The sequence below is a fragment of the Podarcis tiliguerta genome (assembly GCF_965153285.1).
Source record: "Podarcis tiliguerta genome assembly, chromosome: 10".
NCBI lineage: Eukaryota > Metazoa > Chordata > Lepidosauria > Squamata > Lacertidae > Podarcis > Podarcis tiliguerta.
In genome coordinates, this window is record NC_139543.1 from 72,640,141 (window position 1) to 72,661,982 (window position 21,842).

The 21,842-nt window shown below is 49.4% G+C and overlaps 1 protein-coding gene across 1 annotated transcript; it reads right to left on the bottom strand.

The window, feature by feature from the left end:
* Positions 1-1,142: 1,142 nt before the first annotated feature.
* Positions 1,143-6,146, bottom strand: SCO2 (synthesis of cytochrome C oxidase 2). Its single transcript, XM_083400707.1, is given in 3 exon segments — positions 1,143-2,471; positions 2,473-2,497; positions 6,059-6,146. Coding segments are annotated over 3 exon segments (1,050 nt in total). The 5' UTR covers positions 6,115-6,146; the 3' UTR covers positions 1,143-1,502.
* Positions 6,147-21,842: the final 15,696 nt, after the last annotated feature.

The following is a 21,842-nucleotide window of genomic DNA, read 5'->3' on the forward strand; positions in this document are numbered from 1 at the left end:
AAGGCAGTCGAAATGATGCCCAGAGAGTAGGCTCTCTGTGACATTCTGGCCGTGGCTGGACAGTAACCCATCATCTCTGGCCGCTAGGCTGGGGATGGTGGGAAATCAAGTCAAAGTCCAGAAACACCGGGAAGACATTCAAGTGTTAGAAACTCAGATATATCAGCTAGGCGCCAAATGGCTCCTTAACCCAGGGCTACCGTCGCCAAAACAGAATGCCTCGTTGCCATTTGGGGGCCAGGCGGCTTGAAAAACAGAACGTTTTGGTTCCTGAAATTCATTCTGAATTTGTGGAGGTAACATATATAACCAATAGAATTCTGCAGAATACGTTGCTAGGGTGTGAAAACAGTCAAGATCCACGGATCCCCAGAAATACATCTCCAGGTTGTCAAGACATCAGCTGGCATCCTGGTGCCCGGGCATCTAAACTTGGCCGCAAGTGGCAGGTAAAGGCACCCGTGACCGTTAGGTCCAGTCGTGACCGACTCTGGGGTTGTGGCGCTCATCTCGCTTTACTGGCCGAAGGAGCCGGAGTCTGTCCACAGACAGTTTTTCCGGGTCATGTGGCCAGCAGAAGCATTTGCCGTTTCTGGCAAAACCAGAGCAGCACACGGAAACGCTGTGTACCTTCCCGCCGGAGCGGTACCTATTTATCTACTTGCACTTCGTGCTTTCCAACTGCTAGGTTGGCAGGAGCAGGGACTGAGCAATGGGAGCTCACCCCGTTGCGGGGATTCGAACCGCCGACCTTCTGATCGGCAAGTCCTAGGCTCTGTGGTTTAACCCACAGCGCCACCCGCCAGGTGTAAAATGCGCCCAGGTGAATTTCAAACGCTGGCGCTGATCAAAGGGCTGCAGCAGCGCCAAGAGCAAAGACGTTTGGGACTTCTCAGTTTGGCGGGGGGGGGGAGAGAAAAGGGGAGGATATAAAATGCATGTATGGAGATGGGACAGAAATGTTTCTCTTTCTCAGACTGCAGCTCAGATGGGGGGGGGGGGGGAGATTCAGGCCAGACAACAGCATATTTAAACCGGATTTCACTGTTGCAAGATGTGATGGTCCCCAACTCGGATGATCTTAAAAGAGACGCCCATTTTATAGTGGGGGGCACCTGCGCTTAACCTGGGGGCTTTGTGCTTCAGAGGGAAAGAATCAGAGCAGCAGGGGTGCCCATCCACAAACAGTAGCTCTTTGGAAAGCAATCTTGAAAGCCTTTGCTGCAGCTCTTGGAAACCACAGCGGACAGACAAAGAAGTATGTTTGCATTTGTTAAAAAGCACCCCAAAATATTTTGTAGGAAGCAAAGCAAACCTCTCTTCTCCCCCAGGCAACCCAGTAAATGAACACACGCAATATCAGTGAGTAGCGATGTAATTTCTCCCTTGACATAGCCTCCGGAACTCACCACCACAAGGTGCCAAGACAGAAGCTTGTTAAGTTGAAACAGCACCCCCCCCAAAAGAGCAGCCTTGAGAGAGCCGCCTGCCAGGCCTCCCTCTCAGCCAAAGAGGCTCTGGTAGGTGTCCATGTGTCCCTGCACACTCTTGGCAATCTGCGCCTCCGTTTTGTTCCGGTTGTAATAGTCCAGAAAGAGCCCGTCTGGGCTGAGCAGGTAGATGATCACAGTGTGGTCCACAATGTAGTCGCCGTCCTCGTCTCTGGGGCCGGCGCTGGCGTAGACCCGGAAGGCCCGGCCCACTTCCCGCACCTGCTCTGGGGTGCCCGTCAACCCCAGGAGGCGCGGGTGGAAATCCCGGACGTACTTGGCCAGCGCAGGCACGTCGTCCCTCTCGGGGTCGACTGTGATGAAGACGGGCTGGACTCTCGGCAGGTGAGATTCGCCGTCCAGCAGTTCCACCACGCGGCTCATCTTCTCCAGCTCCTCGGGGCAGATGTCCGGGCAGTGGGTGAAGCCAAAGTAGAGCAGGACCCAGCTGCCCTGCAGGTCGGCCTTGGATCGGGGCCGCCCCGTGTGGTCCAGCAGCCGGAAATCCCCCCGCCCGAGGGCCAGCTTCCGCAACTCCTCAACGCGCCTCAGTTTCTCCTGCCGGAGCTTCTCTTTCCGCAGGAACAGCCAGCCGGCCAAGATGCCGCCGGCCAAGAGGGCCGTGATGAGCAGTCGAGTCTTGAACGGGAGGCGGGGGCCGGACGAGGGGCTCTGCGGGGTCCCCTGGGAGAAAGACCTCCAGCCGGCCGCGTGCTGCTGTGTCCTGGTGGGGTGCAAAGCCCCTCTCGCTCCCAGACAGGCGCCCTGGGCTGCGGAGCCAGAAGCGCCCTTTCCCAAGGGATTCAGCAGAGATGCCTGCCAACCTGTGCCACCAACCAAAGATGCAAGCCGGCTGTGCCAGGCTGCCTGGAAGCGGCACCTGGCTTGTTTGCAGAGAAACGGGCATCTTCTCTCCGAAAGGTGGGAGGTCTGGCCTGGCACCACATGCCAGAGGCTCGGGCTGACAAAGGACCGAAGCATCCCGGACAAATCTGGAAGGAGAAAACCTTATGTGCTTAATTAATAATAATAATATTTTTTTATTTATACCCTGCCCTCCCCAGCCAAGACCAGGCTCAGGGCGGCTAACAACTAATAATAATAAAAAGTTGATTAAAATACACTTTAAAAGATTAAGATACAACATTAAAACATTAGGGTGCAATCTCTTCACAGGAGGAGAAAGGAAAAAGAAAGAGGGGGAGGGAATCAAACTAATTCTAAGCCAAAGGCCAGGCGGAACAACTCTGTCTTACAGGCCCTGCGGAAAGAAATCAGATCCTGCAGGGCCCGGGTCTCATGAGGCAGAGCGTTCCACCAGGCCGGAGCCAGTGCTGAGAAGGCCCTGGCTCTGGTTGAGGCTAATCTAACTTCCTTAGGGCCTGGGACCACTAGGGTGTTGCTATTTATGGACCTTGAGGCTCTCCATGGGGCATACCGGGAGAGGCGGTCCCGTAGGTACGAGGGTCCTAGGCCATGAAGGGCTTTAAAGGTCAAAAGCAGCACCTTAAATCTGACCCTGTACTCCACCGGGAGCCAGTGCAGCTGGAAAAGCACTGGGTGAATATGCTCCCATGGCAGAGACCCCGTGAGGAGCCTCGCTGCAGCATTCTGCACCCGCTGGAGTTTCTGGGACAGCTTCAAGGGCAGCCCCGCGTAGAGTGAATTGCAGTAGTCAAGCCTGGAGGTGGCCATCGCATGGATCACTGTGGCCTGGTCAGGGCGGGATAGCCATCCATTAACAGATAGAGCCGAGTGTCATCAGCATATTAGTGACAAGCCAGCCCAAAGCTCCGGATAATCTGGGCAAGGGGGCGCATAAAGATGTTAAAAAGCATCGGGGAGAGGATTGCGCCCTGGTGCGACGATATCTCCCTCCCTAGTGCCACCGTCTGTCCCCGAACAGAGATAAAAGAGCACAGCCATTTAGGGGCTATGCCCTGTATCCCCACATCGGCGAGGCGGTGGTCCAGAAGATCATGATCGACCATGTCAAAGGCTGCTGACAAATCTAAGAGAATCAGCAGTCCCAACGCGCCTCGATCCAATTCAATTTATGCCCTTGTCCCCCTGCCCACATTTTTTCCTCAACCAGCCTATGTTGCAGGTTGGACAGAGCCACAGCAATTGGTCCCCGGTCCCCCAGCAAACTTTGCGGCTGAGCAGGAGCTCGCACCGGCGCAGTGTGCAAGCTTTCGTGAAACACCAGGTTCTTCCTCAAGCTAGGTAGTTCCAAAAAAGGCAAGGAAGAATTGGAGAGCATCTGAGCAGTGGAGCGATGTTAGACTGGAAATGCTAACAGGAGCTTTTATGGAATCTCCCCTTACCAGGGAAGGTCCCCAGGGGAGCCGCTGCCTCTCAGCCAACCTACCTCCTCGCAAGAGGAGTCTCCTTCTTTGGAGGTCTTTAAGCAGAGGCTTGACAACCATATGTCAGGAGTGCTCTGATGGTGTTTCCTGCTTGGCAGGGGGTTGGACTCGATGACCCTTGTCGTCTCTTCCAACTCTATGATTCTATGATTCTAAGATTGTTGTGAAGATAAAAATGGGGAAAACAATTGCATGCCAGGTTGAGCTCCCTGGAGGAAAATGGTGGGCCATAAATACAATTAACAGCAAGAAGCCTATTAAGGGAAATAGGGGTACAAGGATCCTACCATTGGCTCCCAGTACGTTTCCGAGCACAATTCAAAGTGTTGGTGCTGACCTTGAAAGCCCTAAACGGCCTCAGTCCAGTAGACCTGAAGGAGCGTCTCCACCCCCATCGTTCTGCCCGGACACAGAGGTCCAGTGCCGAGGGCCTTCTGGCAGTTCCCTCCCTGCGAGAAGCCAAGTTACAGGGAACCAGGCAGAGGGTCTTCTCAGTAGCGGCGCCCTCCCTGTGGAACGCCCTCCCACCAGGTGTCAAAGAGATAAACAACTCCCAGACTTTTAGAAGACATCTGAAGGCAGCCCTGTTTAGGGAAGCTTTTAATGTTTGATGCATTACTGTATTTTAATATTTTGTTGAAAGCCGCCCAGTGGCTGGGGAAGCCCAGCCAGATGGGCGGGGTATAAATAATAAATTATATTTATATTATTATTATTATTATTATTATTATTATTATTATTATTATATTACCATTCATCTGGGAATATGGAATGTGAAACCACTGAGAAGGAGCGCTCTTCTCCCAAAGGACTAGGGGTGAGGAAGGGGGCAGGAGAGAAAGGCAGGCAGAGCAGAGATTTTACCTATGAGATAGCTCATAGGTAGTGCAGCAGTTGAAGCTGGCCTGTGGGTGGTGAGTTCAAGTCCATCCCCTGCTGTGGATTCAGAAAGTCCAATTTCTTGGCCTCGTATCTCCACGTTTGCAGCTCAGGGCAGTCACTCCGGGCGGCTTCGAGAGCCACCCAGGCACAGTCCCCAAAGCCCCCCTTTCCTTTCCACAGAGGCCACTCTCTGCCCACTGCAGTTGGAGGCAGCACTGCTGCTGGGTCCCTGTTGCTGGAAACTGCAGGAGGAGAGAATCCTGCTGGACCAGGTGGGCCATTAGCCTGATCCAGGGAGAAGGAGGATTTAAATTTGTATAGCTGTTCTTTCCTAAAGCCCCCTCCTCTTCAAACAGGGTCCTAACTCAAAAAACCCTGGGAAGCCTCAAAGGTCTTTCAGGAACTGGGAGGGGGAGCAGATCCTGCTGGAGGAAGGAACAGGGTGCAGTGTGAAAATGCCCCCCCCCCAATTTAACCCCTTCCCTGGGACGCTTTGAGGAGAAAGAGGCAAAGCTCATGCGAACCCTGTGAGGATGTTGGCAGGCAAAGGTCTGCGAGGAAGAGAAGCGGAAGTTGTTGCTCTCTTTCACCTTTCACTCTTTTCTCCACCTGTCAACCTTCTGGCAGGCAGAAATTCAGCAGGTGGGGAGGATTTGCCTCCATTGCTGTGTTGGAAAGTTTGCTTCCATTTGACCCTCGCCATGGATTGCTTTGAAGTCATTTCTGCACCAGGGAAAGTAAAATTTAGCCCAGTTCCACCCCCCACCTGTCCAGTAGCAACTTAGAGACCAACTAAGTTAGATACTGGTATGAGCTTCTGTGTGCATGCAGATGGGTACGACTGGAAGGAATTTATTTTATTTCTTAATTTATTTTATTTTGTTTCCATTACGGCAGACCAACACGGCTACCTACCTGTAACCAGAACCCTGCTCTCCTTTTCCTCTGATCCACTCCCTCCTTTTCCCAACTCAAACCTGGGGGGGGGGGTTCCCCTCTGATCTCCTCCCCCCCCCCGTGAACCAAGCAGGGCTCAGACCCCCTGCAGGCTCCTAATTCCCCCCCCCATGCAATGCATCCCGCTCCCCCATGTACCCCCTCCCCTCTCCCAATGCATCCCCCTCCCCTCCCCCAATGCATCCCCTCCCCCAATGCACCCCCTCCCCTCTCCCAATGCACCCCCCTCCCCTCTCCCAATGCACCCCTCCCCTCCCCCAATGCACCCCCTCCCCTCCCCCAATGCACCCCTCCCCTCTCCCAATGCACCCCCTCCCCTCCCCCGCATCTGCTCCCTCCAGCCACGTGCTTCCTCCTTACTTCCGGGTTCTCCTGCCGGCGGACACCTTGGGCTCGACCTTGCCGATTCTGCGCATGCGTGCTTGGGTGTCCCGCCGGCTCCACCTCCTCGGCCCTCCCCTTCTCCCTGCCTTCCCCGGAGCGGCCAGCGGAGGGAGCTCCAGCGCCACGCGAGGGGGCGGGGGAATAGGCTGCCTTTTTCTTTCCCCCCAGAATTAGTTTTTATTATTATTATTGCAGATTGGCTGTTGTTAAGGAGTTGTTGCACGCTTCCACAGTATTATTTACTTATTGCACTTTCACCGTTTCTCCCCCTTCCTTGCATAGTTTCACCTTGAGAGAGAAAAGGCGGTGCGGTGCAAAGGCAATAAGTAAATAATACTGTGGAAGCGTGCAACAACTCCTTAACAACAGCCAATCTGCAACAACAACAACAACAACAACAACAACAAATTATGGAGGCTGGGCTGATCGTGGAAGAATGGATGCTTTTGAATTCTGGTGCTGGAGGAGACCCTTGAGAGTCCCATGGACTGCAAGAAGATCAAACCTCTCCATTCTTGGGTCTGCATAAAAGGCGGATCTACACGGATCCTCATGGATCCTCCACTTTTTTAAAAATAATTCCAACAAATGCAGTGTCAAATCACACCTAGAAGGCACACCTACAAACTGGACTATAAAAAACGTGGATCCAACACTTTGCCGCGCTGCAGCGCCACAAAAACATGGATCCGAGGCACGGATCCTCATTAATTCATATGATTTTTATATAGAAACAAAATAAAAACACCATGATACTGTAGACCATGTCCTAGTCTGTAGGAGGAACCAAAAAAATCACGCATACACTGTTTCGTGGTGCCGCAATGGCGCAAAAACATGGTTAAAAACACGGATCCTCATGAATCCTCATGATTTTGGCACTAGATCAGCCCAAAGTCACTGTCAAATTACACATCATGTCCAGGGGCACACCGTACACCACAGAAATCACGGGTCCATGGCTTCCTGGCCACACCGTGGCCCAAAAACATGGTTTTGAAGCACGGATCCTCATGGATCCTCACGCTTTTTGCATTGGGCCAACCCAAACTCACCATCAAATCACACATCATGTCCAGGGGCACAGACTGCACCACAAAAAACACGGACCCACGGCTTCCTGGCCACTCCATGGCCCAAAAACGTGGTTTTGAAGCACGGATCCTCATGGATCCTCACGCTTTTTGCATTGGGCCACCCCAAACTCACCATCAAATCACACATCGTGTCCAGGGGCACAGACTGCACCACAAAAAACTCGGATCCACTGCTTCCTGGCCACTCCATGGCCCAAAAACGTGGTTTTGAAGCACGGATCCTCATGGATCCTCACGCTTTTTGCATTGGGACAACCCAAACTCACCGTCAAATCACACATCATGTCCAGGGGCACAGACTGCACCACAGAAATCACGGATCCACTGCTTCCTGGCCACTCCATGGCCCAAAAACGTGGTTTTGAAGCACGGATCCTCATGGATCCTCACGCTTTTTGCATTGGGCAAACCCCTAACTCACCCTTTATTCAAAGATCTTGTATATAACCACAGATCTGACCACAAAAATCATGGATCTACAGCTTTGTGGCGCTGGCTAGATGTTTCCCTGGATTTATTGACCTGTTTTTAGGCGTGTGAGTTTGGAAGAAAGAAACAGCGTCACCTGAATCTCAATCCATTAAAGATGGTCAACATGGCACATTGACTTTGCCAGCTATAACACCTTTGTGGTTTTGACAGTCAAACTCCACCAAAAAGGCAGGACCTCTGGTGGCTTGCTACCTGTCAGGAAACTGCCATCCGAGCGGGAGGCGGAGAGGAGGCTCCAGGACGATGGTGGAGAGGGTACCAGTAGGGGGAGAGGTAGCCCATCCACGGATCCTCATGGATCCTGCACTTTTTTATAAATAACTCCAACAAATGCAGTGTCAAATCACACCTGGAAGGCAGGACTATAGACTGGACTATAAAAAATGTGGATCCAACACTTTGCCGCGCTGCAGCACCACAAAAACATGGATCCGAGGCACGGATCCTCATGAATTCATATGATTTTTATATTGAAACAAAATAAAAACACCATGATACTGTAGACCATGTCTTACTCTGTAGAAAGCATCAAAAAAATCACGCATCCACTGTTTCGGGGGGACGCAGGATCGCAAAAACATGGTTAAAAAACACGGATCCTCATGGATCCTCATGATTTTTGCACTAGATCAGCCCAAAGTCACCATCAGATCAAATTTCATGGCCATGGGCACAGCATCCAGCACAAAAATCACGGATCTACGGCTTCCTGGCGACACCATAGCCGAAAAACGTGGTTTTGAAGCACGGATCCTCATGGATCCTCACGCTTTTTGCACTGGGCCACCCCTAAATCACTGTCAAACATCATATCATAGCCAGGGGCACAGCCTGCACCACAAAAAACTCAGATCCATGCCTGCCTGGCCATACCGTGGCCCAAAAACGTGGTTTCGAAGCATGGATCCTCATGATTTTTGCACTAGATCAGCCCAAAGTCACCGTCAAATGACACATCATGGCCATGGGCACAGCATGCAACACAAAAATCACGGATCCACGGCTTCCTGGCGAAACCGTGGACCAAAAATGTGGTTTCGAAGCACGGATCCTCATGGATCCTCACGCTTTTAGCATTGGGCCCACCCAAACCAATGGTCAAATCACACATCATAGCCAGGGGCACAGCCTGCACCACAAAAAACTCAGATCCATACCTGCCTGGCCATACCGTGGCCCAAAAACGTGGTTTTGAAGCACAGATCTTCATGGATCCTCACGCTTTTTGCATTGGGCCAACTCAAACTCACTGTCAAATAACACGTCATAGTCAGGGGCACAGCCTGCACCACAGAAAACTCGGATCCACGGCTTCCTTGTCGTACCGTGCCCCAAAAACGTGGTTTTGAAGCACGGATCTTCATGGATCCTCACGCTTTTTGCATTGGGCCAACCCAAACTCACCATCAAATCACACATCATGTCCAGGGGCACAGACTGCACCACAAAAATCATGGATCCACAGTTACCTGGCCACTCCATGGCTCATAAACGTGGTTTTGAAGCACGGATCCTCACGGATCCTCATGCTTTTTCCATTGGGCCACCCCAAACTCACCGTCAAATGACACATCATGGCCAGGGGCACAGCCTGTACAGCAAAAAACTCAAATCCACGGTTATCTGGCAACGCCGTGGCCCAAAAACGTGGTTTTGAAGGTCGGATCCTCATGCTTTTTCCATTGGGCCAGCCCAAACTCACTGTCAAATCAAACATTATGTACAGGGGCACAGCCTGCACAACAAAAAATTCAGATCCATGGTTTCCTGGTTGTACCGTGGTACAAAAACGTGGTTTTGAAACACGGATCCTCATGGATCCTCACGCTTTTTGCATTGGGACAACCCAAACTCAACGTCAGATCACACGTCATAGCCAGGAGCACAGCTTGCACCACAAAAAACTCGGATCCACAGCTTCCTGGGCACTCCATGGCCCAAAAACGTGGTTTGCTCGTGCTTTGCTTGTGTGTTCCAGCATGGCAGGGGGTTGGACTAGATGGCCCGTGCGGTCTCTTCCAGCTCTATGATTTTATGATTCTATGACACTAGCTAGTACACTGCACTGTTCCATTAGATAGATATTGTTGCTATTTTTTAAGCTAAAGGTTATGTATAGCTGCCATCTATTAGTCTTTGAGACAGTGTGGTGTAGTGCTTAAAAGCGGTGGACTCATAATCTGGTGAGCTGGGTTCGCTTCCCCGCTCCTCCACATGCAGCTCCTCACAGGGTGTCTGTTGTGGGGAAGGAAGGGAAAGGAGATTGTTAGCTGCTTTGAGACTCCTTAAGGGGAGTGAAAGGCGAAATATCAAGTCCAAACTCTTCTTCCAAACACTTTGTAATAGTGACATTTCCCATAAATATGCTGAGACACAACTGAATAATAATAATGTTATAGATTTCAATGGGATTCATGGAAGGGCCAAGTTTATTCAGCAGTTTAAATGAATGGGGCATAGAAGTGCTTAACTGGTTCTTGAGCAGGGCCAAAACTTGGGGGAAGGAATATTCAGTCTCTGTAGCAAACAGCAGGTACAACAACATTTTGTATGGAATGCAGAGCCAGTTCTTCTCTTTAAAAAAAAAAAAATATTAACAAACCAATCAAATCACATTAATTCCAAATTATACCAATACATAATAAACTCCAAATATTTCCAAATATTTAGCCAAATTTTAAATTTTTGTTGGGGGTACCCATGCTTCGAGCTCAAAAAGGGTCCAATCCTCTCATATTTGTGCTGCTTTGATGTTCAGAGTTCCATCTTTCCATCTCTTTGTTGTTATCCTTCACCAATCGTCTTCCAATCTTGTTGTTATCGTTTTTTCTTTTCTTTATAAACTCTGAAAGTCTCCACAAGTGAATTGAAACAAACATTATTATAGTCCTGTGTGGATTTTCACCTTAATCCAAAGGTCCTCTTTGAACGGCAGATGCCATTTCAGCGTTTCCATAAAATACAGTCTAAACATCTGCTCATTAACTTTCCCAGACCTGTTGCTCCGACATCAATCTTTTCAGGGTAGTTCTTGCCAAGTCAAATGTAGAACTCAGATATGATAGCAAAGCCGTGGCTTCCTCCCCCTCTTGATCATAAATCCTGCAACAAATCCTGTCTCGTCATGGTGATTCTCCATTAGAACTGCGTCATCCAAAAGCCTTTCATTTGCTTTCCAGATCTTCCACAAAACAAAGCCTTTAGTCAATGATTCATTTCCACACAGTTTATTATTCTATCTCTCTTGTTATCGGTTATGCGACGGTTCTTCTTAGGGAGGGGTTGTTAGGTAAATCACATAGAAGAAAAGAAGAAAAGTCCCCCCCCTTTCCACTCCATTTCAACATACCGACATCTTTGATGTAATCTTCTTTAATCTAGTTTTCTGTTCAATCCAACCCATCACTCAACTTCTCAGAGGTCGATTCAGTTAGCAGTCAAAACTCCCTTTCTTTCACTTGAAACATGTGCATTTACTCTTCTCTAATTGTTTATCTTGAGCCTGCAACTAGGATCGCGATCAGAAGTAGTGTCCGGGAGAGCCAAAAACTCACACAAGGGCTTTCCGTCCAGTGCCCTCACCCCCTCCTTCTTTCGAACTCGGGAGGTTATTTATAGGCATCCGCGGACGAGGCAGCGTTTTCCCATTCCCCCTGGGAAAACCCGGGAGGCTAATTACTCCCATATTAGCCTCTTAATTACCTCGTGTGAGCCGGAGAGATGGTATTGTTGGCCATCTTCCAATGCGCCCCTAGCGCCCCCCCCAGCCAGTTCTTCTCATAAGCAAGCAAGGGGAGCCCCTGAGGTGCTGGATGCACCACTAGAACTGGCAGCTTGGTGTGAGTACCAAGGTTGGTTTTGCTCTCTGCATTTTTCCTGAAGTTGTTGAGCTGTGAAAACCATGTCCACTGTCCCCCTAGAAGGCTGAAAACCATTTTGGGATTCAGGAAGGGTCACCTCGGATAATGTTAAGAGACGGTTTGCTAAGATCCTTGCAAGCATTTTGCCGGCCACAGCTAATAGAGAGATGCCTCTATAGTTTCTACAATCAGTCCTGTCACCCTTTTTAAAAGAGATTGATAATTTTGGCATCCCTGAAGTCTGCTGGGATTGCTTCTCTCTCCCAGATTTCTTTGATGAGCTTGTGAAGTTGTTGTGTAAGTTCAGTTCCACCCACTTTGAAGATTTCAGCAGGTATCCCATCAGGTCCACTGGCTTTGTTGTTTTTCACTTGGTTAATAGCTGTACGCAACTCTCCCAGATTTGGAGATACAGCAAGCTCATCTCTAATTTGTTTTTGTGGGATTTGTGAGAGGGCCTCAGCAGTTATGGGGGAGTTGTGGTTAAGGGGATGTTGGTAGTGTCCTTTCCAGCACAGTGCAAAAGCTTCTTTTGTGGTACCATCTGCTGAGCGTAGGGGGCATATGCCATGATTTATTGGTCCATAGATGGTCTTTGTGGCTTTAAAGAAACTCTGTGCATCATGAGTGTCGGCTAAGTGCTGGATCTCTTGAGTTGTTGTTGTTTTATCCACCAGGTGTTTTTTAGTTCTCTGGTTCTTAGCATTGGCATAGGGTTTTTTTCTTAGTGGCACAGTTTCTTTCTCTTTGCCAGATCTGAAATGCCTTCCTTTTCTTGTCAATCATGCATTCAATCTCACTGTCATTCTCATCAAACCAGTCCTGGTGTTTCTTGGTTTGGTATCCAATAGTTTGTTCACAGACTGCAATAATGGATGTTTTTGTTGGAGAATTGCCAGGGAGACAGAGGCATCAGGCCTCCACGCCGTCTCCGGACGATCACCGGTCTCCCGTGGAAACAGCATCAGTCAATTAGCGACATGAGCCTCAGACACATTCCAAGACTCATGCACACCCTTTTCAGCAGTCTCCGCAATAGAAGATTCAGACAGAAGAGCATATTTACAGCTTTATTCAACATAGGTCTGAACAAAGGAAAAACATGGCTGCTTGCATCCCTGTCGAGGAAACATCCAGAACAAAAGCTATATACAAAACGGAAGTTCCCAGTGAGAACAGTGCTGGGACTAAACAGGCATGTGACACACAACAATCATGCCTGACTCTTTTAAGGAGGAACGGAGCTATATCCTAACAGTTTTTAGCTTGGTCCAGTGTTCCTCGATGTCATCAGGGAATTCTGAAAGCAGGTGGTCCTTAAGAGTCGTTTAGAAGCAATCCCGCTTAATGGGAACTTGAAGGGCTTGAGTGTTCATTTTGCGCCTTGGTTTTCTTCCCTGAAGCCTGCGTTGAGGTATAATCTTGATAGCCATCGTGGCGCGTATTAGTTGGTGATCTGTCCAGCGCTCGTCATAGCTCTGGTAAGGAGCACATCACGTTGATCTTTAGCACGGACAATAACATAGTCTAAGAGGTGCCAGTGGTTAGACCGAGGATGCCTCCATGAAGTTTTAAATTTATTTTTCTGTCAAAAGAGTGTTTTGGTAATAACAAGGTTTTGCGCTGCACATATCGTCAAAAGTAAGATTCCATTCTGGTTGCTGTTGCCAACTCCTTCTTTCCCAATAGTCCTAGGCCACAAATCGAAATCTCACCCAACTCTTGCATTAAAATCACCCAGGAGGATAATTTTATCTTCCTTAGGCATCTCTGATAGGATGGTATCCAGCTGAGAGTAAAAATTTTCTTTAATGTCTTCATCGGCATCCACTGTTGGTACATAAGTGCTGATTATAGTGATCTGTTGGTTTTTTGTGAGCTTTATTCGAAGGGTTGAGAGTCGCTCATTAATGCCAGTAGGGGCTTCTGAGAGGAGTTTCACAAGGTCGTTTTTCATAGCGAATCCTACCCATGTATTCAATATTCTTGTTCAGATAGACCTCTCCAGAAGAATGTGTAGCCTCCTTTTTCTTCCTTCAGTTGTCCTTTGCCTGCTCTTCGAGAGTCTTGAAACGCTGCAATATCGATGTTAAAACATCGCAGCTCTCTTGCAATGATGGCAGTTCTGCATTTAGGACGTTCGCTGTCTGTGTTATCTGACAAAGTCCATATATTCCATGTTCCAAAGTTCAATTGTCTTTTACGGCCCCTGGGTGGTGACCCCACTGGGCGCGGTAATCCAGTCAGGGAAAAAGGGAGGCAGACTATGTTTAGGGCACCGTTTCCAGCCACTCCCTCTTTTCGGGGTGAGCAGAGAGGATCCTAAAAAGGGCTGCTCAGTCATGGATACAGCTGCCGAGCTGCTCAACTGCCTCATTCCTTGAGTCAGAACGACTGAATCTGTATCCACTGCCCATGTGTCAATTCATGACTAGGGGCTTCCAGATTTCACATTCCTGCCTCCGTAAGCCATTTGCTGATCACAATGGGGGGGGGGTGTTGGGTTGGGTTTTTGGAAGACGCCTGTGCGTGAATTTCTTTTAGGTGTGTAGATCAGTGCACGCTGACCAACGCACAGCCTTCGCAGTAGGGCTCTGTTCTGATGGCATGAGTAGTCATGACAAATTGGTGGATCCTATCTGCAGCAGCCTTCATCCGCCTTCAGAGCCATTGTAACACACTGCTTGTTATCACCCGTCTGTTCTGCCGTTGAGGACTTCTTGGATCATTCTTTGTCTAGCTCCTTCCCTGTTATGTACTAAGCTTGGATCCTAGAACAATAGACAAGTAGGATCCTAGAATGCAAGAACTGATTGGCTTGCAGGAAAAGACCAATCAGGCTCCAGGAGGGAAGCAGAACCAGCCAGTCAGATGGGACTCATTGTGTAAATAATGTATATAAAAGTCTGAGGTTTGGGGGGAAATTCAGTCACTGTTTTACAAGATGCAATAAAGAGCATGAAATCACTACAGGACTCTGAGCATATTTAATTTTCTTTGGCCTTGGGTGACCCTGCTGGGAGTATGAGATTCCCAACGGCTTCGCTCACAAGGGTCATAGGAATGTGCAAGCCCACTCACCATGACATGTGAGAGAACTGAGATAGATTGCACTGAGCCCTGGTCTCATTAGACAAAGCGTTCCACCAAAAAGGCTCTGGCTCTGGTTGAGGACAGCTGGATATGTTTTGGGCCAGGGACCACCAGTAGGTTGCTGTCAGATGAGCGTCACACTCATGGGGGTGTGTGTGTAAAGGTAAAGGTAAAGGTACCCCTGCCCGTACGGGCCAGTCTTGACAGACTCTAGGGTTGTGCGCCCATCTCACTCAAAGAGGCCAAGGGCCAGCGCTGTCCGAAGACACTTCCGGGTCACATGGCCAGTGTGACATCGCTGCTCTGGCAAGCCAGAGCCGCACACGGAAACACCGTTTACCTTCCCGCTGGTAAGCGGTCCCTATTTATCTACTTGCACCCAGGAGTGCTTTCGAACTGCTAGGTTGGCAGGCACTGGGACCGAACAGCGGGAGCGCACCCCGCCGTGGGGATTTGAACCGGCAACCTTTCGATCGGCAAGCCCTAGGCACTGAGGCTTTAACCCACAGCGCCACCCGCGTCCCAGCGTATTGGAAGAGAATTCCCACAGATAAGAAAGGTCACAGACTGTTTAGGGCTTTAAAGATTAGCACCAAAACCTTGAACCTGATTCGATACTCCACCTGGAGCCAATCCAGCTGATGAACAACCAACTGAATGTGAGCTCTCCACAAAGTCCAAGTAAGAACTCATGTGTAATGGTTCTAGGGGTTGCTCGTGCGTAAGTTGCCGTTACTCCTGGCTAGGTTGCCTGGTTGAACCCTTGCTGTCTGGACAGCCTCAAGTTCCGTGGCTGCCTCAGTCGCTGGCAGAATCCGTCAGTGGGCATTTCTTAAACCTCTTCCAGCATAAAAGCTGTTTGACGCCCAGTCTCCTCCCCCTTTGCCTGCGCGGAAGTTTTCTGCGCAAAGTGGGTGTGGGCAACAGAGTACTCGTGCCCTCTCCGCTGGTCTCTTGCGAAGAGTCCTGGAGCCACCTCTCCGATTCCCCCATCTGCCCCCCCCTCTCCACTGGTGTTACGCTGATTTCCTTCCCCAGCAGATGGGCTACCTCTCCCCCTACTGGTACCCTCTCCACCATCGTCCTGGAGCCTCCTCTCCGCCTCCCGCTCGGATGGCAGTTCCCTGACATCATGCATCTACATTTTAGACCATTTGGAGTTTCTGGAGCAGTCTCAAGGGAAGCCCTGCATCTCTCTCTCTCTCTCTCTCTCTCTCTCACACACACACACACACACACACACTCTATCGCAGTTATACCCTGCCCTCCCCGGCTCAGGTGTACAGCAAGTTAAAGTAGTCTAGTCTGCAGGTGACCACTGCATGGATCACCATGGCTAGGTTGGAAAGGGACAGGTACGGTACCAATCGCCTAACCTGACATAGATTAAAAAATGGCACTTTGCTACATTTCTGACCAATGCCTCCATAGAGACAGAACCATCCAGGATCACACTGGGACTCCTGATGGAGGCTACAGGTGACTATTGCGCCCCATGAAGAGCTGGGAGCTGGCAAACCGAATCGAAATCATTCTGGCCCAGCCATTGGACGCCCATCTTTATTGGATAGAAATTCAGCCGACTCCGTTTCCTCCATCCTAGCACACCCACCTAAAAATTGGCCAATAAATCCAGGGTAGCATCTGGCCTGGGCCATGAAGCAGTAGATCCATGATGTTTGGATCAGATCTGTGGTTATCTACAAGATATTTGAATAAAGGGTGAATTTGGGGTTCCCCAATGCAAAAAGTGTGATGATTCATGAGGATCCGTGCTTCAAAACCAGGTTTTTGGGCCATGGTATGACCAGGAAGGCATGGATCTGAGTTTTCTGTGGTGCAGGCTGTGCCCCAGACTATGACGTGTTATTTGACAGTGAGTTTGGGTGGTCCAATGCAAAAAGCGTGAGGATCCATGAGGATCCATGCTTCAAAACCACGTTTTTGGGCCACGGTTTCTTCAGGAAGCCGTGGATCCGTGATTTTTGTGGTGCATGCTATGCCCATGGCCATGATGTTTGAGCTGCTGGTGACTTTGGGCCGATCTGGTGCGACAATCATGAGGATCCATGAGGATCCGTGCTTCGAAACCACGTTTTTGGGCCACGGTGTGGCCAGGCAGGCGTGGATCTGAGTTTTTTGTGGAGCAGGCTGTGCCCCTGGCTATGATGTGTGATTTGACCGTTGGTTTGGGCGGGCCCAATGCTAAAAGCGTGAGGATCCATGAGGATCCGTGCTTCGAAACCACATTTTTGGTCCACGGTTTCGCCAGGAAGCCGTGGATCCGTGATTTTTGTGTTGCATGCTGTGCCCATGGCCATGATGTGTCATTTGACGGTGACTTTGGGCTGATCTAGTGCAAAAATCATGAGGATCCATGCTTCGAAACCACGTTTTTGGGCCACGGTATGGCCAGGCAGGCATGGATCTGAGTTTTTTGTGGTGCAGGCTGTGCCCCTGGCTATGATATGATGTTTGACAGTGATTTAGGGGTGGCCCAGTGCAAAAAGCGTGAGGATCCATGAGGATCCGTGCTTCAAAACCACGTTTTTCGGCTATGGTGTCGCCAGGAAGCCGTAGATCCGTGATTTTTGTGCTGGATGCTGTGCCCATGGCCATGAAATTTGATCTGATGGTGACTTTGGGCTGATCTAGTGCAAAAATCATGAGGATCCATGAGGATCCGTGTTTTTTAACCATGTTTTTGCGATCCTGCGTCCCCCCGAAACAGTGGATGCGTGATTTTTTTGATGCTTTCTACAGAGTAAGACATGGTCTACAGTATCATGGTGTTTTTATTTTGTTTCAATATAAAAATCATATGAATTCATGAGGATCCGTGCCTCGGATCCATGTTTTTGTGGTGCTGCAGCGCGGCAAAGTGTTGGATCCACATTTTTTATAGTCCAGTCTATAGTCCTGCCTTCCAGGTGTGATTTGACACTGCATTTGTTGGAGTTATTTATAAAAAAGTGCAGGATCCATGAGGATCCGTGGATGGGCTACCTCTCCCCCTACTGGTACCCTCTCCACCATCGTCCTGGAGCCTCCTCTCCGCCTCCCGCTCGGATGGCAGTTTCCTGACAGGTAGCAAGCCACCAGAGGTCCTGCCTTTTTGGTGGAGTTTGACTGTCAAAACCACAAAGGTGTTATAGCTGGCAAAGTCAATGTGCCATGTTGACCATCTTTAATGGATTGAGATTCAGGTGACGCTGTTTCTTTCTTCCAAACTCACACGCCTAAAAACAGGTCAATAAATCCAGGGAAACATCTAGCCAGCGCCACAAAGCTGTAGATCCATGATTTTTGTGGTCAGATCTGTGGTTATATACAAGATCTTTGAATAAAGGGTGAGTTAGGGGTTTGCCCAATGCAAAAAGCGTGAGGATCCATGAGGATCCGTGCTTCAAAACCACGTTTTTGGGCCACGGAGTGGCCAGGAAGCCATGGGTCCGTGATTTTGGTGCTGGATGCTGTGCCCATGGCCATGAAATTTGATCTGATGGTGACTTTGGGCTGATCTAGTGCAAAAATCATGAGGATCCATGAGGATCCGTGTTTTTTAACCATGTTTTTGCGATCCTGCGTCCCCCCGAAACAGTGGATGCGTGATTTTTTTGATGCTTTCTACAGAGTAAGACATGGTCTACAGTATCATGGTGTTTTTATTTTGTTTCAATATAAAAATCATATGAATTCATGAGGATCCGTGCCTCGGATCCATGTTTTTGTGGTGCTGCAGCGCGGCAAAGTGTTGGATCCACATTTTTTATAGTCCAGTCTATAGTCCTGCCTTCCAGGTGTGATTTGACACTGCATTTGTTGGAGTTATTGTTAAAAAAGTGGGGGATCCATGAGGATCCGTGGATGGGCTACCTCTCCCCCTACTGGTACCCTCTCCACCATCGTCCTGGAGACTCCTCTCCGCCTCCCGCTCGGATGGCAGTTTCCTGACAGGTAGCAAGCCACCAGAGGTCCTGCCTTTTTGGTGGAGTTTGACTGTCAGAACCACAAAGGTGTTATAGCTGGCAAAGTCAATGTGCCATGTTGACCATCTTTAATGGATTGAGATTCAGGTGACGCTGTTTCTTTCTTCCAAACTCACACGCCTAAAAACAGGTCAATAAATCCAGGGAAACATCTAGCCAGCGCCACAAAGCTGTAGATCCATGATTTTTGTGGTCAGATCTGTGGTTATATACAAGATCTTTGAATAAAGGGTGAGTTAGGGGTTTGCCCAATGCAAAAAGCGTGAGGATCCATGAGGATCCGTGCTTCAAAACCACGTTTTTGGGCCACGGAGTGGCCAGGAAGCCGTGGATCCATAATTTTTGTGGTGCAGTCTGTGCCCCTGGACATGATGTGTGATTCGATGGTGAGTTTGGGTTGGCCCAATCCAAAAATCGTGAGGATCCATGAGGATCCGTGCTTCAAAACCACGTTTTTGGGCCACGGTACGGTCAGGAAGCTGTGGATCCGTGATTTTTGTGTTGCATTCTGTGCTGCTGGCCATGAGGTTTGATCTGATGGTGACTTTGGGCTGATCTAGTGCAAAAATCATGAGGATTCATGAGGATCCGTGCTTCGGAACCACGTTTTTGGGCCAGGGCGTGGCCAGGCAGGCGTGGATCCGAGTTTTTTGTGGTGTTGGCTGTGCCCCTGACTATGATATGTGATTTCATGGTGAGTTTGGGTTGGCCCAATGCAAAAAGCGTGTGGATCCATGAGGATCCGTGCTGCAAAACCACGTTTTGGGGCCACGGGTTCGCCAGGAAGCTGTGGATCCGTGATTTTTGTGGTGGATGCTGTGCCCATGGCCATGATCTTTGATCTGATGGTGACTTTGGGATGATCTAGTGCAAAAATCATGAGGATCCATGAGGATCCGTGTTTTTTAACCATGTTTTTGCGATCCTGCGCCACCCCGAAACAGTGGATGCGTGATTTTTTTGATGCTTTCTACAGAGTAAGGCATGGTCTACAGTATCATGGTGGTTTTATTTAATTTGAATGAAAAAATCATATGAATTCACGAGGATCCGTGTAGATCCGCCTTTTACCTTTTTCCTCCATGGGTAAGGAAATCAGCCCTGAGTGCTCACTGGAAGGACAGATCCTGAAGCTGAGGCTCCAAGACTTTGGCCCCCTCACCTCATGAGAAGAGAAGACTCCCTGGAAAAGACCCTGATGTTGGGAAAGATGGAGGGCACAAGGAGAAGGGGACGACAGAGGACGAGATGGTGGAACAGTGTTCTCAAAGCTACAAAGATTAATCTGACCAAACTGTGGGAGGCAGTGGAAGACAGGAGTGCCTGGCGTGCTCAGGTCCAGTGGGTCATGAAGAGTCAGACACGACTAAAGGACTAAACAACAACAACACCCTTCCTTGTCTAGTTTTGCACAAGCCCTGGTCGATTCAACCCTTGGGCCAAACAGAATGAGACAGGTTTGCAAAGGAGCGATGGGGGACCTTGCAGGTGATGTCTGGGAGTGGGTAATAATAATAATAATAATACCCCGCCTATCTGGCTGGGTATAGGGATGTGGGTGGCGCTGTGGGTTAAACCACAGAGCCTTCTGGACAGTCTAGAGGGGCTGGGAGCTGGGGGCACTGTTATACAGTGGTTTCACTCCTTCTTCCTGGGCCGTGTTCGGAAAGTGGTGGTGGGGAAATAGTGTTCAGACCCCTGGGCTCTCACTTGTGGGGTGCCTCAGGGTTCCGTCCTCTCCCCCATGCTTTTTAATATCAATATGAAGCTGCTGGGAGAGATCATCAGGGGGTTTGGGCTGAGTGTTCATCAGTATGTGGATGATACCCAGCTCTACCTCTCTTTCATATCAGAACCTATGAAGGCGGTGAAGGTCCTGTGTGAGTGTCTGGAGGCAGTTGGAGGATGGATGGCAGCTAACAATTTAAGGTTGAATCCGGACAAGACAGAAGTACTGTTCTTCAGGGACAGGAGGCAGGCAGGTGTGGAGGATTCCCTGGTCCTGAATGGGGTAACTGTGCCCCTGAAGGACCAGGTGCGCAGCCTGGGAGTCATCTTGGACTCACAGCTGTCCATGGAGGCACAGGTCAAATCTGTATCCAGGGCAGCTGTTTACCAGCTCCATCTGGTACGTAGGCTGAGACCCTCCCTGCCTGCAGGCTGTCTCGCCAGAGTGGTGCATGCTCTGGTTATCTCCCGCTTGGACTACTGCAATGCGCTCTACGTGGGGCTACCTTTGAAGGTGACCCGGAAACTACAACTAATCCAGAATGCGGCAGCTAGACTGGTGACTGGGAGCGGCCGCCGAGACCATATAACACCAGTCTTGAAAGACCTACATTGGCTCTCAGTACGTTTCCGAGCACAATTCAAGGTGTTGGTGCTGACCTTTAAAGCCCTAAACGGCCTCGGCCCAGTATCCCTGAAGGAGCGTCTCCACCCCCATCATTCTACCCGGAGAACTTGCGAGAAGCCAAGTTACAGGGAACCAGGCAGAGGGCCTTCTCGGTGGTGGCGCCCTCCCTGTGGAATGCCCTCCCATCAGATGTCAAAGAGAACAACAACTACCAGACTTTTAGAAGATATCTGAAGGCAGCCCTGTTTAGAGAAGCTTTTAATGTTAGATGTATTACAGTATTTTAATATTTTTCTGGAAGCCGCCCATAGTGTCTGGGTAAGCCCAGCCAGATGGAGGAGGTATAAATAATAAATTATTATTATTATTATTATTATTATTATTATTATTTCCTAAAAATTGGGAACATGGGTAGGAGGCGGGGGAATGTAGGAGATGTTCAAATAAGAGAAGGGGCTAATTGTGTTTGATTTGTTCTTTTCCCTTTCTTCTCTTCCTTGAAATCCAAAGCGGACTTCCTCTCTGCCCACGCTGAAGAAGGTGATACAGAAGAACGGGGGACGAGGAACCTTTCATTTCATTAGGCATAGACATTGAAATATGCGAAATGTGGAATATGCTTCACTGAATGAGCACACATAGCTCACACCAACAAAGTCACAGGAGAGAAACCTTTTAAAGATTTGAAGTGTGGAAAGGGTTTCACTAATAGTAAAAAACCTAGAACACATCAGCGGACTCCCATGGGTAAGAAAGGATTCAAATGCAGGGAGTGTGGGAAGAGCTTCAGTCAGAGTGTAAGCCTTAAATTACACCAACGGACTCACACAGGGGAGAAACCATATGAATGTATGGAGTGTGGAAAGAGCTTCA